The 18,229-nt window shown below is 49.5% G+C and overlaps 1 protein-coding gene across 5 annotated transcripts in view; it reads left to right on the top strand.

Moving 5' to 3' along the window:
* Positions 1–16,364, top strand: part of ATG13 (autophagy related 13) — a 36,017-nt gene extending 19,653 nt beyond the window's left edge. The window contains exons 7-18 of one of the 5 annotated variants that reach the window (XM_072617620.1): positions 3,567–3,607; positions 4,096–4,192; positions 4,446–4,544; positions 4,974–5,067; positions 7,648–7,746; positions 8,478–8,588; positions 8,990–9,126; positions 9,898–10,012; positions 10,563–10,640; positions 10,842–10,958; positions 11,677–11,805; positions 13,639–16,364. In XM_072617620.1, coding sequence (XP_072473721.1) covers positions 3,567–3,607; positions 4,096–4,192; positions 4,446–4,544; positions 4,974–5,067; positions 7,648–7,746; positions 8,478–8,588; positions 8,990–9,126; positions 9,898–10,012; positions 10,563–10,640; positions 10,842–10,958; positions 11,677–11,805; positions 13,639–13,716 — 1,195 coding nt within the window. In that variant the 3' untranslated portion in view covers positions 13,717–16,364. The remainder of the gene's footprint in view (positions 1–3,566; positions 3,608–4,095; positions 4,193–4,445; positions 4,545–4,973; positions 5,068–7,647; positions 7,747–8,477; positions 8,589–8,989; positions 9,127–9,897; positions 10,013–10,562; positions 10,641–10,841; positions 10,959–11,676; positions 11,806–13,638) is intronic. The other 4 variants (XM_072617622.1, XM_072617621.1, XM_072617624.1 and 1 more) reach the window with 4 other exon arrangements.
* Positions 16,365–18,229: the final 1,865 nt, after the last annotated feature.

Here is an 18,229-nt window from a genome sequence, read left to right as displayed (position 1 = left end):
CTGTGAATTATAGGGTCAGAAGGGACCTGAAAAGGTCGTTTTGTCCACCCTCCTGCCTACATTTTTTAAAAGAATGTATTTTTATTGATGCCTTTTGTTCTTCTATCACCTCTCTTTCCCATTGTTTCCCTCCTCTCATCCCCTCCCAGAGAGCCAGCCGTTATGTGAAAAAATTTTTATTTTTATTTTGTTAATGTTGATTTATTTTTAGTTTTCAACATTCATTTCCGCAAAATTTTGAGTTTCAAATTTTCTCCCCATCTCTCCCCTCCCCTTACCCCAAAACAGCGTGTATTCTGATTACTCCTTCCGTCAATGAGCTCTCCCTTCTATTTCACCCCTCCCTTCCATTATCCCCAGCTTCTCTCTTTTCTTGTAGGGCAAGATAGATTTCTGTGCCCCATTACCTGTACTTGTTTCCCAGTTATATGCAATAACAGTTCTCAACATTCGTTTCTAATACTTTGAGTTCCAACTTCTCTCCCTTCCTCCCTCCCCACCCATCCCCATTAGGAAGGCAAAAGAATTTTTAAAAAGAAAAAATAAGTTCATCAATACTAAGCAGCATTTTGGAAAGCTGCCATTACATGTGGTGTTCTATACTCATGGTCCCCTTCTGCCAAGAAGCAGGGAGAGAGACTTTTGGAGGTGGGCTTGGCCTCAGTCATTTTACTACATTTTGTTTCTGTCACAGCGTTGTTGGTTGTGTTTCCCCTGTAATAGTTATTGTACGCATAGGTTGCTTCATTATACTCACTTCCCTTTCAGTTCAGTCTTCATAGTCATCATTTCTTATAGCACAGGAATATTCCATTATACTCATGGACCACAATTCGTTCAGCTGTTCCCCAGGCAGTATCCAGCTATATGCTACTGCAACAAACGTTTCCTTGCCTCCATTTTTATCCTAAGTAAATGGTAGTTTTCTAAGACCCACCAGAGAGTCCCAATTGGAGACAATTTGTAAACAGCTGGTTTAGTCCAGAGGTGTCAGACATGGGCATTAACGCTCCAAGTGCAGCCAGAGCCGGATTAAAATGTAACTGAGGAGCATTTAGCAAAATCCACAAAAATAAAATAAAAGATAGACGGTGACCCCCAGTGATCCATGTACACACTTCAGTGGGCCTGTTTCTCTTTGAGTTTGGCAACCCTGATGTACACTGTAACTTCCTAGCTTGTTGATGAAAGTACTGGAGAATTTATTGTGTTTGTCCTTTGTTGCCGAAGAAGACCATGCCATCCATGATGACATGACTTGCACTGGACTTTGTTTTGAGTGAGGGAGGGCTGTGCAGGTCACCAGCCTCACTTCTCCTCCAGAGCCATCTGAATCCAGTGACCAGATATTCATCGGATGACTGGAGAATTTAAGTGTCTCAGTGGATCCATAAGGCCTGCCGCCCTGTGCATCAGCAAAGGGAATGAAATGGTTCCAGCCCACTCACCTTTATTCCTCCTCAAGCTGGGCTGTCTGTTTTCTCTTCCTCTTCAGGAGAATTTGCTAATTTCACCGAACCTCAGAGGGTTCTGTATCCATTGATACAGCCAGTACTGGTAACAGTAATCCTTTCTACAATATCCCAGGCTGGTGGGTTTCCTATAAGCTTTGGTGAGAGCCCTCCCATGAGAGAGAAACCACACCCCAAGGCAATCCATGCCACGTTCGGACAGCCTTCATCATTAGCCAGTGCTACTAGCTTTCTTTCTGGGGCCAAGCAGAACAATGTTAATACTTATTCCACAAGCCCTTCAAATACTTTAAGACTGCTTATATCCCTCTCCTTTCCCCTGCCAAGTCTTCTCTTCTCTTGGCTAAACGTCTTTAGCTCTTTTAGCTAATCCTTATGTGGCCTGATTTTTAGGCCCTTTAACAGTCCTGGATATTTCTGACTTATTCTCACATTTTATTAAACCCACAGTGGCTCATCTATAATGCTTTGGACTGTGCCTTTCCTTTTTTTCTTTCAACCTTTTGGAGAACCTGATCCCTATGAATTCTTTTTGTTCTCCCCCCCCCGAAAAATTTATTTTTCCAATTCCATGTAAAAAAATTTTAACATTCCTTTTTTAATAGAGTTCTAAATTGTCTCCCTCCCCACTCCTTGAGAAGGCAGGCAATTTGATATAGATTATACATGTGCAGTCATGCAGAACATATTTCCATACTAGTCATGTTAAAAAAGAAAACACAAACCACACCCAAGGAAAATAAAAGTTAAAAAGTATACTTCAGTGTGCGTTCAGATTCCAGCAGTCCTTTTTCATCGTAAGACCCTTGGAATTGTCTTACATCGTTGTGGTGCTGAGAAGAGCCAAGTCATCCCCCCCCCCCCCCCCCAACTGATCGTTGTTACAATGTTGCTCTTACTGTTACAATGTTCTCCTGGTTCTTCTCCCTTTAACTCTGGGTCAGTGCATGTTAGTCTAAGTTTTTCTGAGAACATCTGGCCTGTCACTTCTTGTCGCACAGTAATATTCCATGACAGTCATTTACCACAGCTTGTTGAGTCACTCCCCAGTTGATCCCTCAGTTTTCAGTTGTTTTTCGTGGTGGCAAATAATTGGAAATTGGGGGGATCCCTATGAATTCTTTAAAAATAATGTCTGGGTAGTCTATAAGATTTATCAGCCAGTTGCCTGCAAAAACACACCATTGATTTTGATGGACCGGAACACCTCCAGGTTTTCCTTCAGTGTTACCTGCTTACTGATTTGGATCCTTCTAAAACTCTTAATCAGAACTATGCTCAAATTTATCTTTGCACTCTTCATGGAAAAAAGGATTTGCTGAGTTATGCAGATAGGAACACAGTTGTAGAGAGATGCTTAATGGTAGAAGAGAATAGATGCTTCATTACAGGGAGGAAGGTAGCCCCACATCCTGGCACCTCTTCATGAATATTTAGCTTGTTACTTTATGTCCTTGAAAATAATTAAAAATTATTTCTTTTAAAATGTCCTGTGACTTGGACCTTTCACTAATGTCATCCTCCTAAGATTCACAGAATCAGAGAGGTTCTTACTAGATTTTTAAAAGCTAATTCTTCCAGATCAGAAAACTTCTTGGATTGGAAAGTATAGTTTCCCAGTTATGTGCTTGTCTTGTTTTTAAGTGTGAATGATGTCTCTCAACAGTTCAAGCCTGTATCCTGTAGGAGGGTCTTAAGTGTCTTTTGGGCTCTGTGGGCAGCAAGTACATGACTAAGAGTTTATGCTGGAGAAAAGAAAGAGGTCACCCATGAATTCTTCATCTTTCTTCAGGGTTACAATAATTTCATGACTAAGAATTGGGTGAGTTCACATCAAACTCTATTCTAAGTTCAGGGGATACAAGGAAAAGTGACATAGTCCCTACCTCCAAGGAGCCTTTGTGGAGGATGGGGACACAAGGCTCAGTAGGCTGTCTCCATGACATGTTTCTCTTTGGATTGCTAAGACGTAGTTTAACTGTGGCCCTAAGGACACCCTCCACTGAGGCCGAGCAAACCAGCTGTGAACTTGCTCTTCTCCTTATTACAGGCCAAAAAGAAATCCACATTCATTCCTTTGTTTCCTTCCCACAGGATATACTTTGGAGAAGTCCAATTGAATGGCTTAGGAGAAGGTACTGTTCTGGCTGCACAGCCCATGTGTTAGCCTCCTTTCACTTTGGGGGTACTTCTACTTATGAATGTTCCACCCACGGGTCCCCCTCAGTGGGAATGACTCCTCAATGTGCTCCTTTCTGACAGGGCACTTTCTGGGCATCCGCCTCTCATGTCCATGCCACAGAATGCTATGTGGCCATGGTCACATGATATTTCTTAGACTCTGCAACTTGGACCTGTCCTTTCTCCCCAAAGCCAGTGTCCTTCCAACATGAAAATTTCCTTGTTCTTGACTATTTGTTGCCCATGAAAGAAAGCAGGGGTCCAGGGCTACATTGATTGCGTGTGTGTGTGTGTGTTGTGTGTATGTGTATGTGTGTGTGTATGTGTTCATTTCTGTGAATGAGCATTATAGAGACACAGGAAAGAGTCCTTGATTGAGGGAAAGGCCAGCACTTGAAGGGCCTGAAAGGAGTCAGAAAGGCTACCTTTCTTTCTCTTACAGGTTTCCAGACAGTCCGAGTTGGCACAGTAGGCACCCCAGTGGGAACCATCACTCTGTCCTGTGCCTACAGAATTAACCTGGCCTTCATGTCTACCAGGTGAGCAGGAGCCTCTGTGCCAGCTCTGTTCTTCCCCTGTAGTATATCTCCATAGGAAGCTTAAAATCTTTGAAGGAGAGAGTAAAGATGCCCTGAATGGAGCAACTCAGTGACCTAGAGCCTACTGGTCCAGGATCTCTGGTGTGGTGGAGGGTTTGTAAAGTTGCCAGGCCTAGGTTGCTTGTGGACCCTACTAGCAGATGCCAGGGAAAGGGCCAGAAAGACACGCTAACATAATCTTGTTGCCTTGCAGGCAGTTTGAGAGGACCCCACCTATCATGGGGATTGTCATTGATCATTTTGTGGACCGTCCCTACCCCAGCTCTTCACCGATGCACCCCTGCAACTACAGGTAAGAAAACAAGACAGGCATTAAAAGCTTGTAAGGCCAGATGAGCCCCTGCCTGCAGCTCCTGTGAATGAGCCACACAGCTTCCCTTCTGTCAGCTATTCGGCAGGTCCCCACCCCATCCCTCCAGGCAGCATTGGCTCTCAGGACACTTGGGTACCAGCTGTGGCTTTGGATCTTCTTGGTGGCTCATGGTTATCAGCCTCCTTAGACAGTGGGATTCGGAGGCTTAGCTGGCTCTGGCCGGCCTTGCCAGGGACGCCCCACAGAGTGGAACGGTTTTAGGAATTGGAACAAAGGTGTATTGCCTCTTTTGATAGCCTTAGACACACCCTGACAGTAGGCATTTCTAGACATTTGTTTGAAACCTTCCCTTCCTTCCATTCCCACAAACCCACTTGTTTCTGTTATTTCTCTTTTCTCTCCCTGTAGGACAGCTGGTGATGATGCTGGGGGAGCATACCCATCTGTGGAGGACTCTCAGGAGGTCTGCACCACCTCTTTCTCAACCTCCCCTCCATCCCAGGTAGGAGGAAGCCCTTGTGAGCTAATTTAGTAGCTGCCTTGTGGCTGGGGGGGCAGGAGGTGGGGGCTGAGCCATGTGATGGGGCTCCCGAACCATCTGCACCTTCAGGGTGAAGCACCAAGATTCTCTGCAGATCCAAATGGGCATCAGGTGTCAGGGAAGGTCAGGCACACACCTGGGGACTGATTCTAACCCAGGGAGGGCCAGTCTCCTAAGGTGGGCTGTGGTTTCCTAGAAGTTAGGATTATACAGATGACACCAATCAGCTGGAGACAAATCCCTGGGAGCCGGGGCTTAGGAGCAGGCCCAGGGGCTCAGGTTGCCTGTCTGCTGTCTATGTGGACATTCCTAACTAGGAGCATCTTTTCTACCTGAGATTATTTAGTGTCGGGTGCCATGTCAGGTAAGGTAGGCTCCCTACGGTGGTGTTTTCAGCAGTCTGACTCAGGAAAACCTTTTGCCTGTTGGTGCCTAGGTGCTTGGGTAATGAGCTGCAGCATTCGCTGCTCTACCATGGCCCCCAACAGTCTTACCTGAGTCTCGTTCCTTATCCCACACCGCCTAATTCCAGGGTGTCCCTGGTTTATGCTTGAGGTGACCCAGCCCTACTGGAGGCTTTTCCTCAGTTTAGCAGAGAGTACTCAGTGCATGACCCACCCATATGGGTAGGGGGTGATGGGACACCGTTGGAGCATCCTCATCCCTTTCTCTTAATGTTTAAGGTAGAGAGACTGGAGGGCTTGGTTCAGCTGCTGCTTGAGGGGTTCTCCAAAGCAATCAAACATTTTTCAAACAGTTGGCATTTTAAGTAGTACTTAACAGGGGTGGGGCCTAGCTCTGAAAAGCCAGTTTGGTGTTCATTCCATTCCATGCAGAAAGACAAGGGGACATCTAAGCCTTCCATAAATTGGATTTAAAGAAATGAAATAATGTCCTATCTCAAGAGGTTTGACTCTGGCAGTGGCCTGAGTAACCCTGTTGGCCCTTGAGCTTCCAGGTGGAAGAGGAGGAGGCGGTGCCCATCCATTTACATTACAGGCCGAATCTAGAGTCCAGTTTGTATACATCCCATAGGCACCCTTAGGAGAGAGGCCAAACAGAGGTGCTGGCCTTTCCACAGAGTTCTGATACTGTGGCTTCAGGGGGAAAGGGCTCACCTGTGGTTTTGGTGTTATCTCCCTGGTGAATGTCAGGAGTGCTGATCAGCTGCTGTGTTTTCAAACCAGACTAGGAAGAATCCTTAGCCCTCGTTGCAATTATGGGAATTCTTCAAGCAGCTAGAACTTGTGTATTTATTAAATGCCTGCTATGTGCCAGGCACCGTGCTGGAAAAAGACAGGCCCTGACCTCCAGGAGCTTAGAGTCTAATGGGGAGACAATGTACACACAGATCAAGACAAAGCAGGCTGTGTCCAGAATGGAGAGGGAAGGTGCTGGAATTAAGAAGGGCCAGGGAAGGCTTCCTGTAGAAGGTGGGGTTTTATTTGGGAAGGTTGGTAGTCTGAAAGGAAGAAGGAGAGCCTTCCAGGAACAGGAATGGCCAGAGAGGTTGCCCAGGAAGCCAAAGCTTCAGTTGGGGAGCAAGGGGTGGGAAGACGGGACAGGTAGGAGGAGGCTTTTAATAGCAGAGGGAGCATTTTGTATTTGATCTTAAGAGGTAATAAGGAGTTGCTGGAGTTTATTTAATAGGCGTATGACATGTTCTTTAGGAAAATCACTTTGGTGGCTGAATGGAGGCCGGATTGAACTGGGGATAAACTCGAGTCCAGCAGACCCCCTCAGCAGCTGTTACAGTAGTCCATGTGTGAGGGGATGAGGGTCAGTACCAGGGAGGGGAAAGCATCAGAGGAGAGAAGGGGGTTTATTGGAGAGAAGCTGCAGAGGTGAAATCCACAGGCCTTGAGAGGAATCCAGGGTGATTCCTGGCCTATGAGTTGGGATACTGGGAGGATGGCGTCCTCTACAGTGAAGGGAAGATAGGGGGAAGGAGAACGTTTTAGGAGGACATTCTTTAGACATGTTGAGTTTCGAGTGTCTTGAGAATCAGTTGGAGCTGTGAGGCTGGTGATCAGCAGAGCATGAAGTGGTAAAGGTACATTTGGGAGCTGATAACATCACCACAAGGTGGTATAGAGTGGGGAGAGAAGAGGGCCCTGGAGAATCCCTGCAATTAGAGGGCTCAGTCTGCATGGGGATCCAACAAGGGGACTTGAGAAAGTGCACTCTGCTAGGAAGGAGAACCTAGGGGAAAGGCTAAAAGGGGTGGTGTCCCCAAAACCTCCAAAGGAGAGAGGGCAAGGAGAACAACCAAGACAAGGCCTGCTGGAAGGCTTGGAAGACCCCCTAGCAAATGTCCAGCAAGTATTTCCTGCTCTTAGAAATGTGTCCTCTTTGGATTGTAGCCTCAGGAATCCTGGCTGTCAGACAGTCTGGCAGGTGTGTCCTCATCCGCTCCCGTCCACCTCTGGTTCTGATGGTTCCTTTCCAAGGCTTAGCTCCTTCACCTCTTTGTTCCCTTTTTTCTCAAGTCCTTTTCTGTTTTCTTTCTTCCTCTCTTGTTTCTTCTGTGTCTGTGTCCAGTGTGTGTTCACTGTTAGTAAGGCCCATTTTCAGACCCCTACTCCGGTGGTGACGGACACCCTGAGGGTCCCCATGGCAGGACTGGCCTTTTCCCATCAAGTGAGTCCAAATGGGAAGAGAGGGAATGATTAGATGGTACCTTTAAAAAATAAGGTACAAATTATTCTCTACTATTTTGCACTCCCCAGTGTCCTTTGGGATTTATGGGATTGTTATTCTGGAATGGGCGGTTTGGTTTTAAAGGGGTGTAACCAGGACCAACCCAAAACAGCATTCTGCATCTGCCCCTGCTCCTTCCGCTGAGGTGACAGCTACAGGGAGTTATTTATATTGTTTCCAAATAAACAATTCCAGTCTGGTAATCTTTCCTTTTTCAAACATAAATACAAGCCTTTCCATATTCAGGGCGCCAGAGGGTTAAATCTGAAAAGACAGTCTTCTGTCAGAAGAAAAAAGAGAAGGATTTTGGAGACATTGACTGCTATTAGCAGCTCCGAGGGAGCCCTTCAGCCTTGTTCTGCTGGCTGGGACCCCTTTGGAGTAGGCTAGTCTACCCATAGTCCAGACTTTTTCAAAAAAAAACCAACAAACCTTCCACCCCACTGTACTTCTGATATCCACCAGGAAATCCCACATCTGTTGAGTCTTGAGCTCAGGCCTCTCTTCCAACCCACCTCCCAAACCCCCAGAGGGTGGCCTGGGATTCCGAACTTGTCTGCTTTCTTCGTGAGTCCTTATTACTTAATCACATTGCTGGACTTGCCCTGTTTTCTCCTCCTCCCTCCTTCTCTCCCCTTCCCCTCTTCACCCTCTGTTTTTCTCTCGCTTAGCTGGCCAGCTCCCGCGTTTCTTATCAGCCCGCTGCTCTGGGAGTTGGATCAGCAGAGCTGGCCCACCCAATGGTCTTTGCTGCTGGCTCAAGTGCTGCCCACCCTCACCAGGTATCCCTGAAGTCAGGAAGGACCTTTTTACCATGTGGCCATGGGGGAAGGCGGGGGGTCCTTCAGCCACACAAGGACATCATGAGTATTTGAAGCCTCCAAACAGACTTCACTCCCTATGGGAGACCTAAGGGACATTTTGCCAGAGAGCCTTGGACTAGAGGTAAGATGAGTCCAAGAGGAGGAAAGCTTTCTCCCAGGTGTGCTGCTCTTTCCTTTACCCTGATAGAGTCACTGGCCTGTTTCTCGGAAGTAGGATTGGAGGTTCCTACCCACAGGATGGCAGCATTGCTAGGGGAAAGGCTTGAAATCAGATGCCCAGTAGAGTAGGATGTGAGGCTCCTCCCCTCATCTTCCATGCTATAATCGCTAATTGGATCTTTATTTGTTCCTCCCTGGAGTTAATGGTTCCAGGGAAGGAAGGTGGAGTGCCCTTCACTCCCAGCCAGCCTGCCCACGGCACCCAGGCCGACCATGAGAAGATGGCAACCTTCACCCCTTCTGACGGTGCCCACTACATAGTCACTCCTTCCAGCAGGTACATTTATTAGCAGTATGGTCCCAAGACTTGTCAGGAAGGCCTGTGGCTCCCCCCACCTCAAGCTCTTCCCATCTCGGGGCACAGATTGCTCAGATAAGCAGGAGCTCTGTCCTCTACTTAATACTCCATAAGTGGGCTTCTGACCAGGCCCCCTGAGCCCACTGTGGGAGACGTGGGGGAGGCAGCCATGCTCCAGCTGTGGGAGACCTTGGGGGAGGGGAGGTGGCCATCCTCCAGCTGTGGGAGACCTGGGGGGGGGTGGCTGTCCTCCAGCTGTGGGGCCAGCTGGGAAATAAACGGTCATGTTTCTTATTTTATTCCATGAACAAGAGACTTTCTTGGCACTTGTCTCCTAACAGAGCAGGAATGGGTTTGAACAAGCGAGCCCTTCTCTCTTGCCCCATGTTCCTTTTCTTCATGTTTGCCTTGGTTTCTTAAAAAAGAAAAGCTTACTTAAATGCAGGGACAAGAGGGGAACATGGGCAAAGGCTGCTGGGATTAGCCATAGGCCCAGCTCTTGAGAACCAGGTCCAGGATCTGGGTTTTTTCATGAGGACAGTGATGGACGGTGGTAATTGAGTAGAAAAAAAAAGAGAAGCCCACCCGAAGAATTGATTTGGCTCTAAAAGAAGTGCAGGCGGTGACCAGCCTGGCTGTTGTTTGCCCTGCGCATAATGCCAGCTTAGCAAAGGGGCAGAGACAGAGGGGGGCACCGCAGCCTGGACTGCAGGTCATAGAGGCACAGCTAACTTTATCTCCCTTCCCCAGTGAAGACACCGAAACTGTATCCAACAGCAGTGAAGGCCGGGGCTCCCCCCATGACGTTCTGGAAGCCATCTTGGTTCGGAAAGTGGGAGCACTTGTCAACAATTCGATGGATCAGGTGATTCCTCCAGCTCCTCCCCAAAGCAGAAGAGAGCCTGGCCCGTGTTCTCAAGCACCTCAAAGTGCCAGTTCTTTCTTCCTCATGTGGGGACCAAGGTTTCCCAAGTTCATTTCCTTGAATCTGTTGCTCTTTGGGTCCCTGTGGAACATATTCCACATAACGTATAGTGTGCATAGGCAGAGTGCCAAGCAGACCTCAAATGCCTGCTCCATACAGGACACTGTACTCGGCACTCGGAGACATAGCAGAGTCCAGGTGGGATTCCTGCTGTCTGAGTCTAAGAAGGGGAACAGTGAAGGGCAGCCCCAGGCAGCTCATTCTCTGCTCCAAGCATATGCAGGAAGCTATGTACTGAGCTCTTGGGCAGCTCTCTGTCTTTGCATCTTGTCTAGTCCCAAGCTGTCCATTTGCTTTGTAGATTGGATAGATGGATGGATCAGTGAGTAATCGCTGACCCACTGAGTTCATGCCTTTCCTTGTCTTTGCTGAAGGGCCTGTCTGTGTTGGGGAGAGCTGGCATTGATCCGCTTTTCTTGTACCTTTTTAGGTAACAATGACCAATTTGGATATCCCCTTTGCCATGTTTGCACCCAAGAACTTTGAGCTAGAGGATAATGATCCCATGGTGAGTTTCCCACTGAGAAAGCATCTGGTAGGATCAAGTCGTCACCAGCAGTGCCTCTCTGTCTCCTGTGGGCTTCACTGCCCACCCAAGAGGTGTACTCCTGGATTTGTTTGTTGAGTCTGTCCAGGGTGAGGTCCCAAGGTTGCTACAGTAGCCTTTAGCCTGGGGACTAAAACAAGGTCTTTGTGGTTCCCCACACAGGTAAATCCTCCTGACTCCCCAGGCACCGAATCTCCTCTCCAAGGCAGCTTACACTCTGATGGGTCCAGTGGCGGCAGCAGCGGAAACACACATGATGACTTCGTCATGGTTGATTTTGTAAGTTGTCACCACTCCTTCTGTTCATCACCTTTTGCCACAAAGCTGTGATGGTTCACAGTTCACAAGACTTGATAAGGGGTTCAAAGAAACCTCGGCTCTGTTGGCAGCGTGCACTGACTAGACAGGTATGGAGTTGATTATGACCAGAAGTGTTTCTGTCCAGAAGCCTTTGAGCTTGGTGTAGGCTCTGTCACAGCTGGTATGACTACCATGGTGAGCTCCGTGCTATTGTGAGTCATTGTGAGAAGGCACCAGCACAAAACACCAGAATGGGTCCTTCCCTGCCATACTGGGTGAATTCTGGTAGTGAGTACAAGTACTGGCTCAGGGTGCCAGACCCACAGCATCTGGGGAGCCCCTCACAAGGCCCGTCACCACTTGGATCCAGGCCAGCGTCTTGGTGGACATTAGGAAAGAGGCCTTCTCAAGATGGGACTTGGGGCTTTTTTCTGTAAGGAAGTCAGAGCAGGTCTTTAGAGCATTTAACCGTTAGCAGTAGTTTAGTGAGGCTCATGCCAGTGGTGCTGAGGTCAAAAGAGAAAAGAACTCTCTTTGGAAAGCAAAAGCTTCAGAATTGACCTCAAGAGGGAAAATCTTCACTGTGAGCTCTGGAGGTGACAGGAGGGAAAGGAAGTGGATGCACCTTTTGTCTCTGTTTCCCTCGGAGATCCAGGACAGGCACTGAGATCTGCTTGTCTTACTTGTGTTTCCAAAGAAGCCAGCCTTCTCTAAGGATGACATTCTGCCCATGGACTTAGGGACCTTCTACCGGGAGTTTCAGAATCCTCCTCAGCTGAGCAGCCTCTCCATCGACATTGGGGCCCAGTCCATGGCTGAAGACCTGGTATGAAAATCCTATACCCCTAGTGTCCCAAGAATCAGAAACCTAGAGCTGGGAAAAATCTTAGCCTGTCAACAAGCACCATCCCCTTGTGTTGTCACATTACAGAGCATGGCTCTCAAGACACGCACGCACATTTGCATGTGCACATGTACGTGTACATGCGCGTGCGCACACACACACGCACGCATGCGCGCACGCGCTCAGAGACAGCCTGGCAGGAGTTCTGCCCCCAAAAAAATAAGAGGAAGAGAAGGACCCTTCTTATGTCTTCAGACTTCTTCTCTCTTCCCATCATCCTCTGGCTTCTTGCACACGTCTCCCCCTTCCCCATGAGCTCTCAGGGTTCCTTACAGCCACAGGCTTTTGTTCCTGTCCTCTTTTCCCTAACACAGCTCCTAGTATTTAGCAATTTAAATTTGGACTCAGACAGTTTTCCAGGAAGCCTGGCCAGGCAGATTCCCACATGGAAAAGCAATCCCACCCTTCCCTGGGAGCAGTAGTTCCCTGATGTACTAGAAGATTCTGAGCACCGTAAGCAAGGTTCCCCATTGAGAAGCTGGATGACCCCGTGCCCTTGTTCTGGGCCATGCTATTTATTGGTCCGTGTCTACAACCAGTCAGCACAGGAACTCTCTCTACCGGTGCACGTTGCGGCCCCTAAATGCCTCTTGGTCCACCCTCTCTGAGCTTCACACGCTGGTCTGTAGACAGTCGAAGGGCCGTTCCTCAGCAGGCTTCGTGCTGTCAGTGATATGAGCCTGAAGGCCTTGCCAGAGATCCAGAGAGAGCAGTGAGTGAGTGCAGGGTTGGCAGCAACATTGGAAGGTTAGACAACACTCAGGAGCTTTGCCATGTGGCTAGGGCAGTGGGAAGATGGCTGTGCTGGTGCTGGAGCTGAGCTAAGCAGGATGGTCATACAAGCTGCCCTTGAGTCTGAGGACCTTGGAGCCTCCTAGATCCTGAGCTTGTGTGCTGCGCCATGTACGGATGGAGCCCTGGACAACAGGGTGGACCACGCTCCCTCTTACCCCCCCCCAAAAAAATGAAAGGTGTCAAACATGACCCTGACCTGACTATCATAGAATCCCCTGGGTCACCTAGGCCCCTCTCCTGCCTCCATGTGGCCTTGCCCTTAAAGCCTATGGGACACATCCAGTTCTCCACTTGGCTTAGGAATCCAATCCAGACCCTTCCTTTGTGATACTGAAGCCCCTTCATATTATGTCATCCGTGGAGAGAGGGACCAGCTGGTTGGGGTCTTTTTCTTCCCCAGTAATAATAGCTTTACATACTTTTTCACTAGCTCACGTGCCCCTTGGCCTCCTCCTCTGGGAAGAAAGAGGCCCAGCTCCTTCCTGCCTTTCCTCACAGCTGTTTAGGACTTGAATCCATTTTATTAGCACCGTCTGCCATTTCCCAAGCTCTTAGGATTCTGTGTCCTCGTCTTTGACCTTGTGGTTGTGCGGTGTTGGTCAGTGTGGAGCCTGCCCGGAGGACCCCACGTCAGCCTCCCAGGCTCTGAGGCTTTCCCAGTTCCGCAGCTTAAAGAAGAAACATGCTCTCTTTCTGGCTACGGGGGCCTATTATCCAGCCTCCCTGGCATTGTCTTCTTGTCTTGTCCCGCAGTATAATGTATTACAGCAGTAATGGGCGGGGGGGGGCGGTTAGGATGACACCATTAAACTCAGTCTCTGCTGAGGACCTCCCTCCTTAGGACTTAGTGCACCACAGTGTCAGTGTGATCCAGGCAGTTCTGAGCGGATCTGACCCAGAACAGCTCTGCAACTCTCCACACAATATGAGTGTTCCTGATCTTTCCCACTTCCTTTCCAGGACTCACTCCCAGAAAAACTGGCCGTGCATGAGAAAAATGTCAAAGAGTTTGATGCCTTTGTGGAGACCCTACAGTAAAGTCATTCTCCCCGCACCCCAGCAGCAGCAGACCCTTTCTTGGACCCCTGAGGACAGAGCCCATTGCCACCTCTCTCTCTTCTCTCCCTCTCTCATCTGTTATTTATTCAGTTTCAATCCAGGCCAGGGTGGGGATGGTGGAGGGAGGGGGGAGGGGGCTCCCCCATTCCTGCCTTTTGGCTCTTCTCCCCAATCAAACCCAGGGGCCAGCACTGAAGAGAGCCCTGTCCTTGCAGCATTTGAATTCTGGGTCATAACCTACCCTAAGGGTCAGGAGTAAGCACAGCTGGTGAAAAAGGGGGCTTCCCCACCTCCCCCAAGAGTTTGCTTCTCAGCAACGGGTCTTTCCCACCTCCATCTAGAGCAGAGCAGCTGAACATTGCCATCCAGTTTAGCCTGTGGAAAATTGGGCCTTCCACACCTCTCCCCTTGGCATTAGGGCTCTGACAGGCCTAACCCACCCCTACCCCAGTGACCCAGGAACGAGAGGAAAGAGGGAAGCCCATCAGCAGTACCACACACAGTGTAGAGGCTGGGGAGGGGAGGGCATTTTACTTCACCGTATCTCAGTACTCTGCCCACCGGACAGAAGGCCTGTGTGTTTCTGGCTGCCCTCTGCTCGGAAAGGCTGACCGAATGTCCACAGACTGACTTTTCTGGCCCAGTGCAGTCTGCCTCCCATGTAGTCTAAAGGCTTTCATGATGCTCTGCTAGGCTACGTTGGACCGCCCCCACTGACTCACCAGGTCACCTATCCCCTCCTCCTGACCCCCCAGCTCAGCATCCTGTTTGTCAGGGCCGTGTCCTGGGAGTCTGTAGACCAATATTCTCTTTCTTTTCCTTTCCTCTCCTGCTACTGTGGCTGCTCTATGCTTATAGATAAGCATCAAACAGTAAATATTTATTGCTTTAAAAGAAATCAGATTATATTTTAAAATGCATTCGATGTGGGCTATTTTAGGCCAGCTGTGGCTCTGGGAAGGCTGGGTCTTTCCTCTGCCCAGCAGGGCCCTCTAAAGATGCCAGAGGCGGCCCTGGGACATCTAGTCTCCATCATAGGCATCAAGGACAAAGGCCTAGGGATAGCTGTGGACTCGGGAACACTCTCCACTCCCCAGAATTGCTGCAATTCAATAGAGCCCCCTGGACACCAACTTCTTGCAAATGTGGGGTTCTCCCCACCCCTTCCAAGAAACCTTTTGCTGGCTGAGATTGTAAAGTTTTCTTCCTAATGCCACCCTGGCTCCGTGACAAAATAGCAGCCCTTGTGCTAAGATGAATGGCCGCACGTGGCCTCTGTCCTGGAGAGCCCTGCTACGTGCTGTGCCAAAGCCCCAGCCCCCGGGTGCCCCAGCAGGCCTAGGCATTTCTGCTAGGCCTCTGATCCTGAGTAATTAGGACTTGCTTCCTTCTGTCCACCTCTAGAGCCATCCAAAGGGGCCGGAAACTTGAGCTTGAAACAGTGGTTATAGGAGGAGTGGGGGGAGCACTTGTCCCACTTCCAGCCTCCACCTCTGAATCTAGGAGACAAGACATTGCCCTGTTGCTTGCCAGTTGGACTGCCTCTCACTGCCAAGCCTTACCTGTGTGATGCTATCCCCACTCCCTCCACATTGGGACTGTTGGCATCCTTGAAAAGGGGCCATTGTCCAAGGCGAATAAAGCTTTCTAGGCCTTGGTGCATGTAGGTCCTGAGGAAGCAGCTCCCCTCTGGAACAGATGGCTTTGTCCAATCTTTCTTTGTCAACTGCATGTGACCGAAGTGCTCTGACCTGCACATTGTGCTGTGCGGTTTGAGCCAGACCTTGTGCTCTGTTGATCACCTAGCTGGTAATGCATTTCTGTGCTACTAGGAAGACAGGAGTGACCTCAGTGTTGATGCGAAGGGGACAATCACAGGTAGATTTCACTTAAATCTTCCTGTCCCTAGAGGCCAGGTTTCTCCCAGCCTTGAGGGAACAGTCCAAGGCATCCTTCGCCCTAAATCGTTCTTGATCTAGAGGACATAGGTGAGCGCCATCATGAGATCAATCCAGTGGTTTTGGTTCAGTGTAGGACAACCCTAGAAGTGTCCGGTCCAGGAGTTGGTTGGATCAGTCTGACCCCGGGGCACCAGGGCTGTACAAGGGGAAGGTAGGTAACATGGACCTTGGAAAGGTATTCCCCATCTCCTGGTTGGTCAGCTCCATAGACACCACCTCTGACCAACTTCCCCTTGGCTCCTGCATGAAAATGCTGTGGTATCCTAGCCAGGAGCACTGTGGTTCAAATGCTGCCCTCTGCAGCCATTGCCAGTTTGCTCAGGGCTCCTCAGTGGTGAAAAGAGCTTGGAGCTTCCAGCCTCCTAGTAGTTGAGTGAAGTGCTAGCTTCAAGCAAAGCATGTGGCGGGCAGTATGTGCCAGACCCACTCCGTCAGCCTTGCTCAACACCAAGGGATTGGGGCCCTGGCCTGGTTCTTGGCTCAGCATATCCCAAGGTCAGTTAGGCCAGTGTCAGCATATCCAGGGCAGACGTGGCTGATGACTAGCCATTCAGATGCTCGGCCTGGAGAGGAACATCTTCACCCCTTACCTGGTTTCAAAACATTTGAGCTGTTACTTTCAAATATATTCTTAAGAAATTTCCAATAAAAGTTTTCTGTATACAATGAAGTTGTTTTCTTTGTTCTCCCCTGGCCAAGAACCTCTCCACTCCTAGAAGGTACCCCGACCAGGACAGACCCTGCTTGTTGTGAGGGGCAGACAGCTGGGAGCTAGGTTTGGAAAGCAGACTTAGTTCCCGTTCCTCAAAGGATAGAAAGCGCCGCAACGGGAAGCCAGGGGCCCTAGGGCTTAGGTCATTGCTGTGGGCATGCGACCACAGTGTAAAGGGATGTCCTCGGAGATAAGAAGGAAGCCAAAAGGACTGAGCCCTGGTTTCTGTCCAGTTCCTGCGTCTAACCCAGGAGCAGTTGCTGATGCTGGCCTACATAGCCACCAGGCATGAGGGTGGTCATCAATGTAGGCCTTGCCCTCCCCAGGGGAAACAATCATTCAGCCGGCACAGAGCTACTCCTGCTTCTTGTGTTCGCCCTAGAGAATTGGAACCTGAAGCAAATGAGCTCTCGTGGACCAAATTCCTGACAAGGCAGGAAAGCAGAGTCCCTCTGCTGGCTCCCAGAAGGACAGGAGGCCCATCAAACCTTGCTCAGAGAGAGGCTGCAGGTTGGAGGAACCTGGCCCTGCCCATTCATGTTGGAAATCTTGGCAGTCTGGCCATGGTCTACCCCGCTGGGCTAACGCCCCCAGTGCCCTCATGACATCCTACAGTCCATTCAAACCAGCCTGCAGCAGGTGTTCCTCTTTGGAAAGCACTCCACCCCTGCCTCTGAGAGCCCCCAGCTAGCATCTCTCACCACTCAGCTCGTGCTCCCCCAAACAGAACATAAGTTCCTTCAGGGCAGAAGCTGTTTCCATGTTAGCTCTATGGAGATCTGAAGTCTGCTGAAGACACAGTGGGTAGAGAGGGCAGGACCCCCAGCTAGTTCCCTGGTTACCAGCCTAGCAGAAGGGATGTGGCCCCTTCCCACTCAGCCCTGTCGTTCCTGAAGAGGCCCCTGTGGCTCCGAGCCTTTGGTCTGCTTTGTCTTTCTGCATGAGGGCCATCCCGTTCCGAGGTGCTGAAGGAAAGGATTCCAGCCCTCTTGTTAACCTGGATGGGAGTCCAATTGTGCAGTAGGCAGGGCTCCCCAGCTCAGTGCCTAACTACAGCTATATTAACACTGATTGATGTCTCTAGGCAAGGAAATGGAAACGCGGTGACAAAGGCCACTATGACCTCCTGGTTGGATTCACATCCAAACAGCTAGAACCCAGCCAGGGCTGCCAAATGAAGTATTGCAAAATTCTGGCCATAAAAAAAACAGCAAAGATCCCGAGCCTGGAAACTGCAGCCCAGTCCCCAAAAGGGGAGAGGAAAAGCTGGTTCCCTCTCTCCTCCCTGGTGACCCCAGCCAGCTGCTCAGATGGGTGAGGTGCCCACAAAAGCCTGAGAAATGAAATGGCTAATTAGCGTAGGAAGAAATAATCAATTTCTTGTGCTCCGCCCCCATCCTGCCTGCTCTCTCTCAATGGACCAACCCCAGCAGATTCCGCTAAAGGGAGAGGGAGTTAGGATTAGCCTGTGACCTACCACGTGACCTCAGCCCTTTTCTGGGACTCAGTTTCCTTCACTGTAAAAAGAGAGGGCTACAGCTTTATCACTTGCTTTTCCTCTCCTCTTTGGGCCCCAGCTTCCTTATCGGAGGGGACTGAACTAAGGACCTCCAAGGGCCTTTCTGGTTCTAAAGGTTTTATCCTAGGGTGCTCTCAGTCTTAGTCTGAAGAGCACAGACACCATGACCTTTCCAGTTCCTTTCTGCCTCAGTGCTGCCCTTCTTTACAACGTCATTGAAAAGAGTGCGATAACATGACTAACGTGGAAGCAGGTTTTATATGAGTGCACACTCTAACCTATGTCAGATCGCCATTCTGG

This window comes from Notamacropus eugenii, chromosome 6, assembly GCF_028372415.1.
Source record: "Notamacropus eugenii isolate mMacEug1 chromosome 6, mMacEug1.pri_v2, whole genome shotgun sequence".
In the NCBI taxonomy this organism is placed as follows: domain Eukaryota; kingdom Metazoa; phylum Chordata; class Mammalia; order Diprotodontia; family Macropodidae; genus Notamacropus; species Notamacropus eugenii.
The sequence above is the reverse complement of the archived record's forward strand: the minus strand, read 5'-3'. Positions and strand labels throughout refer to the sequence as shown.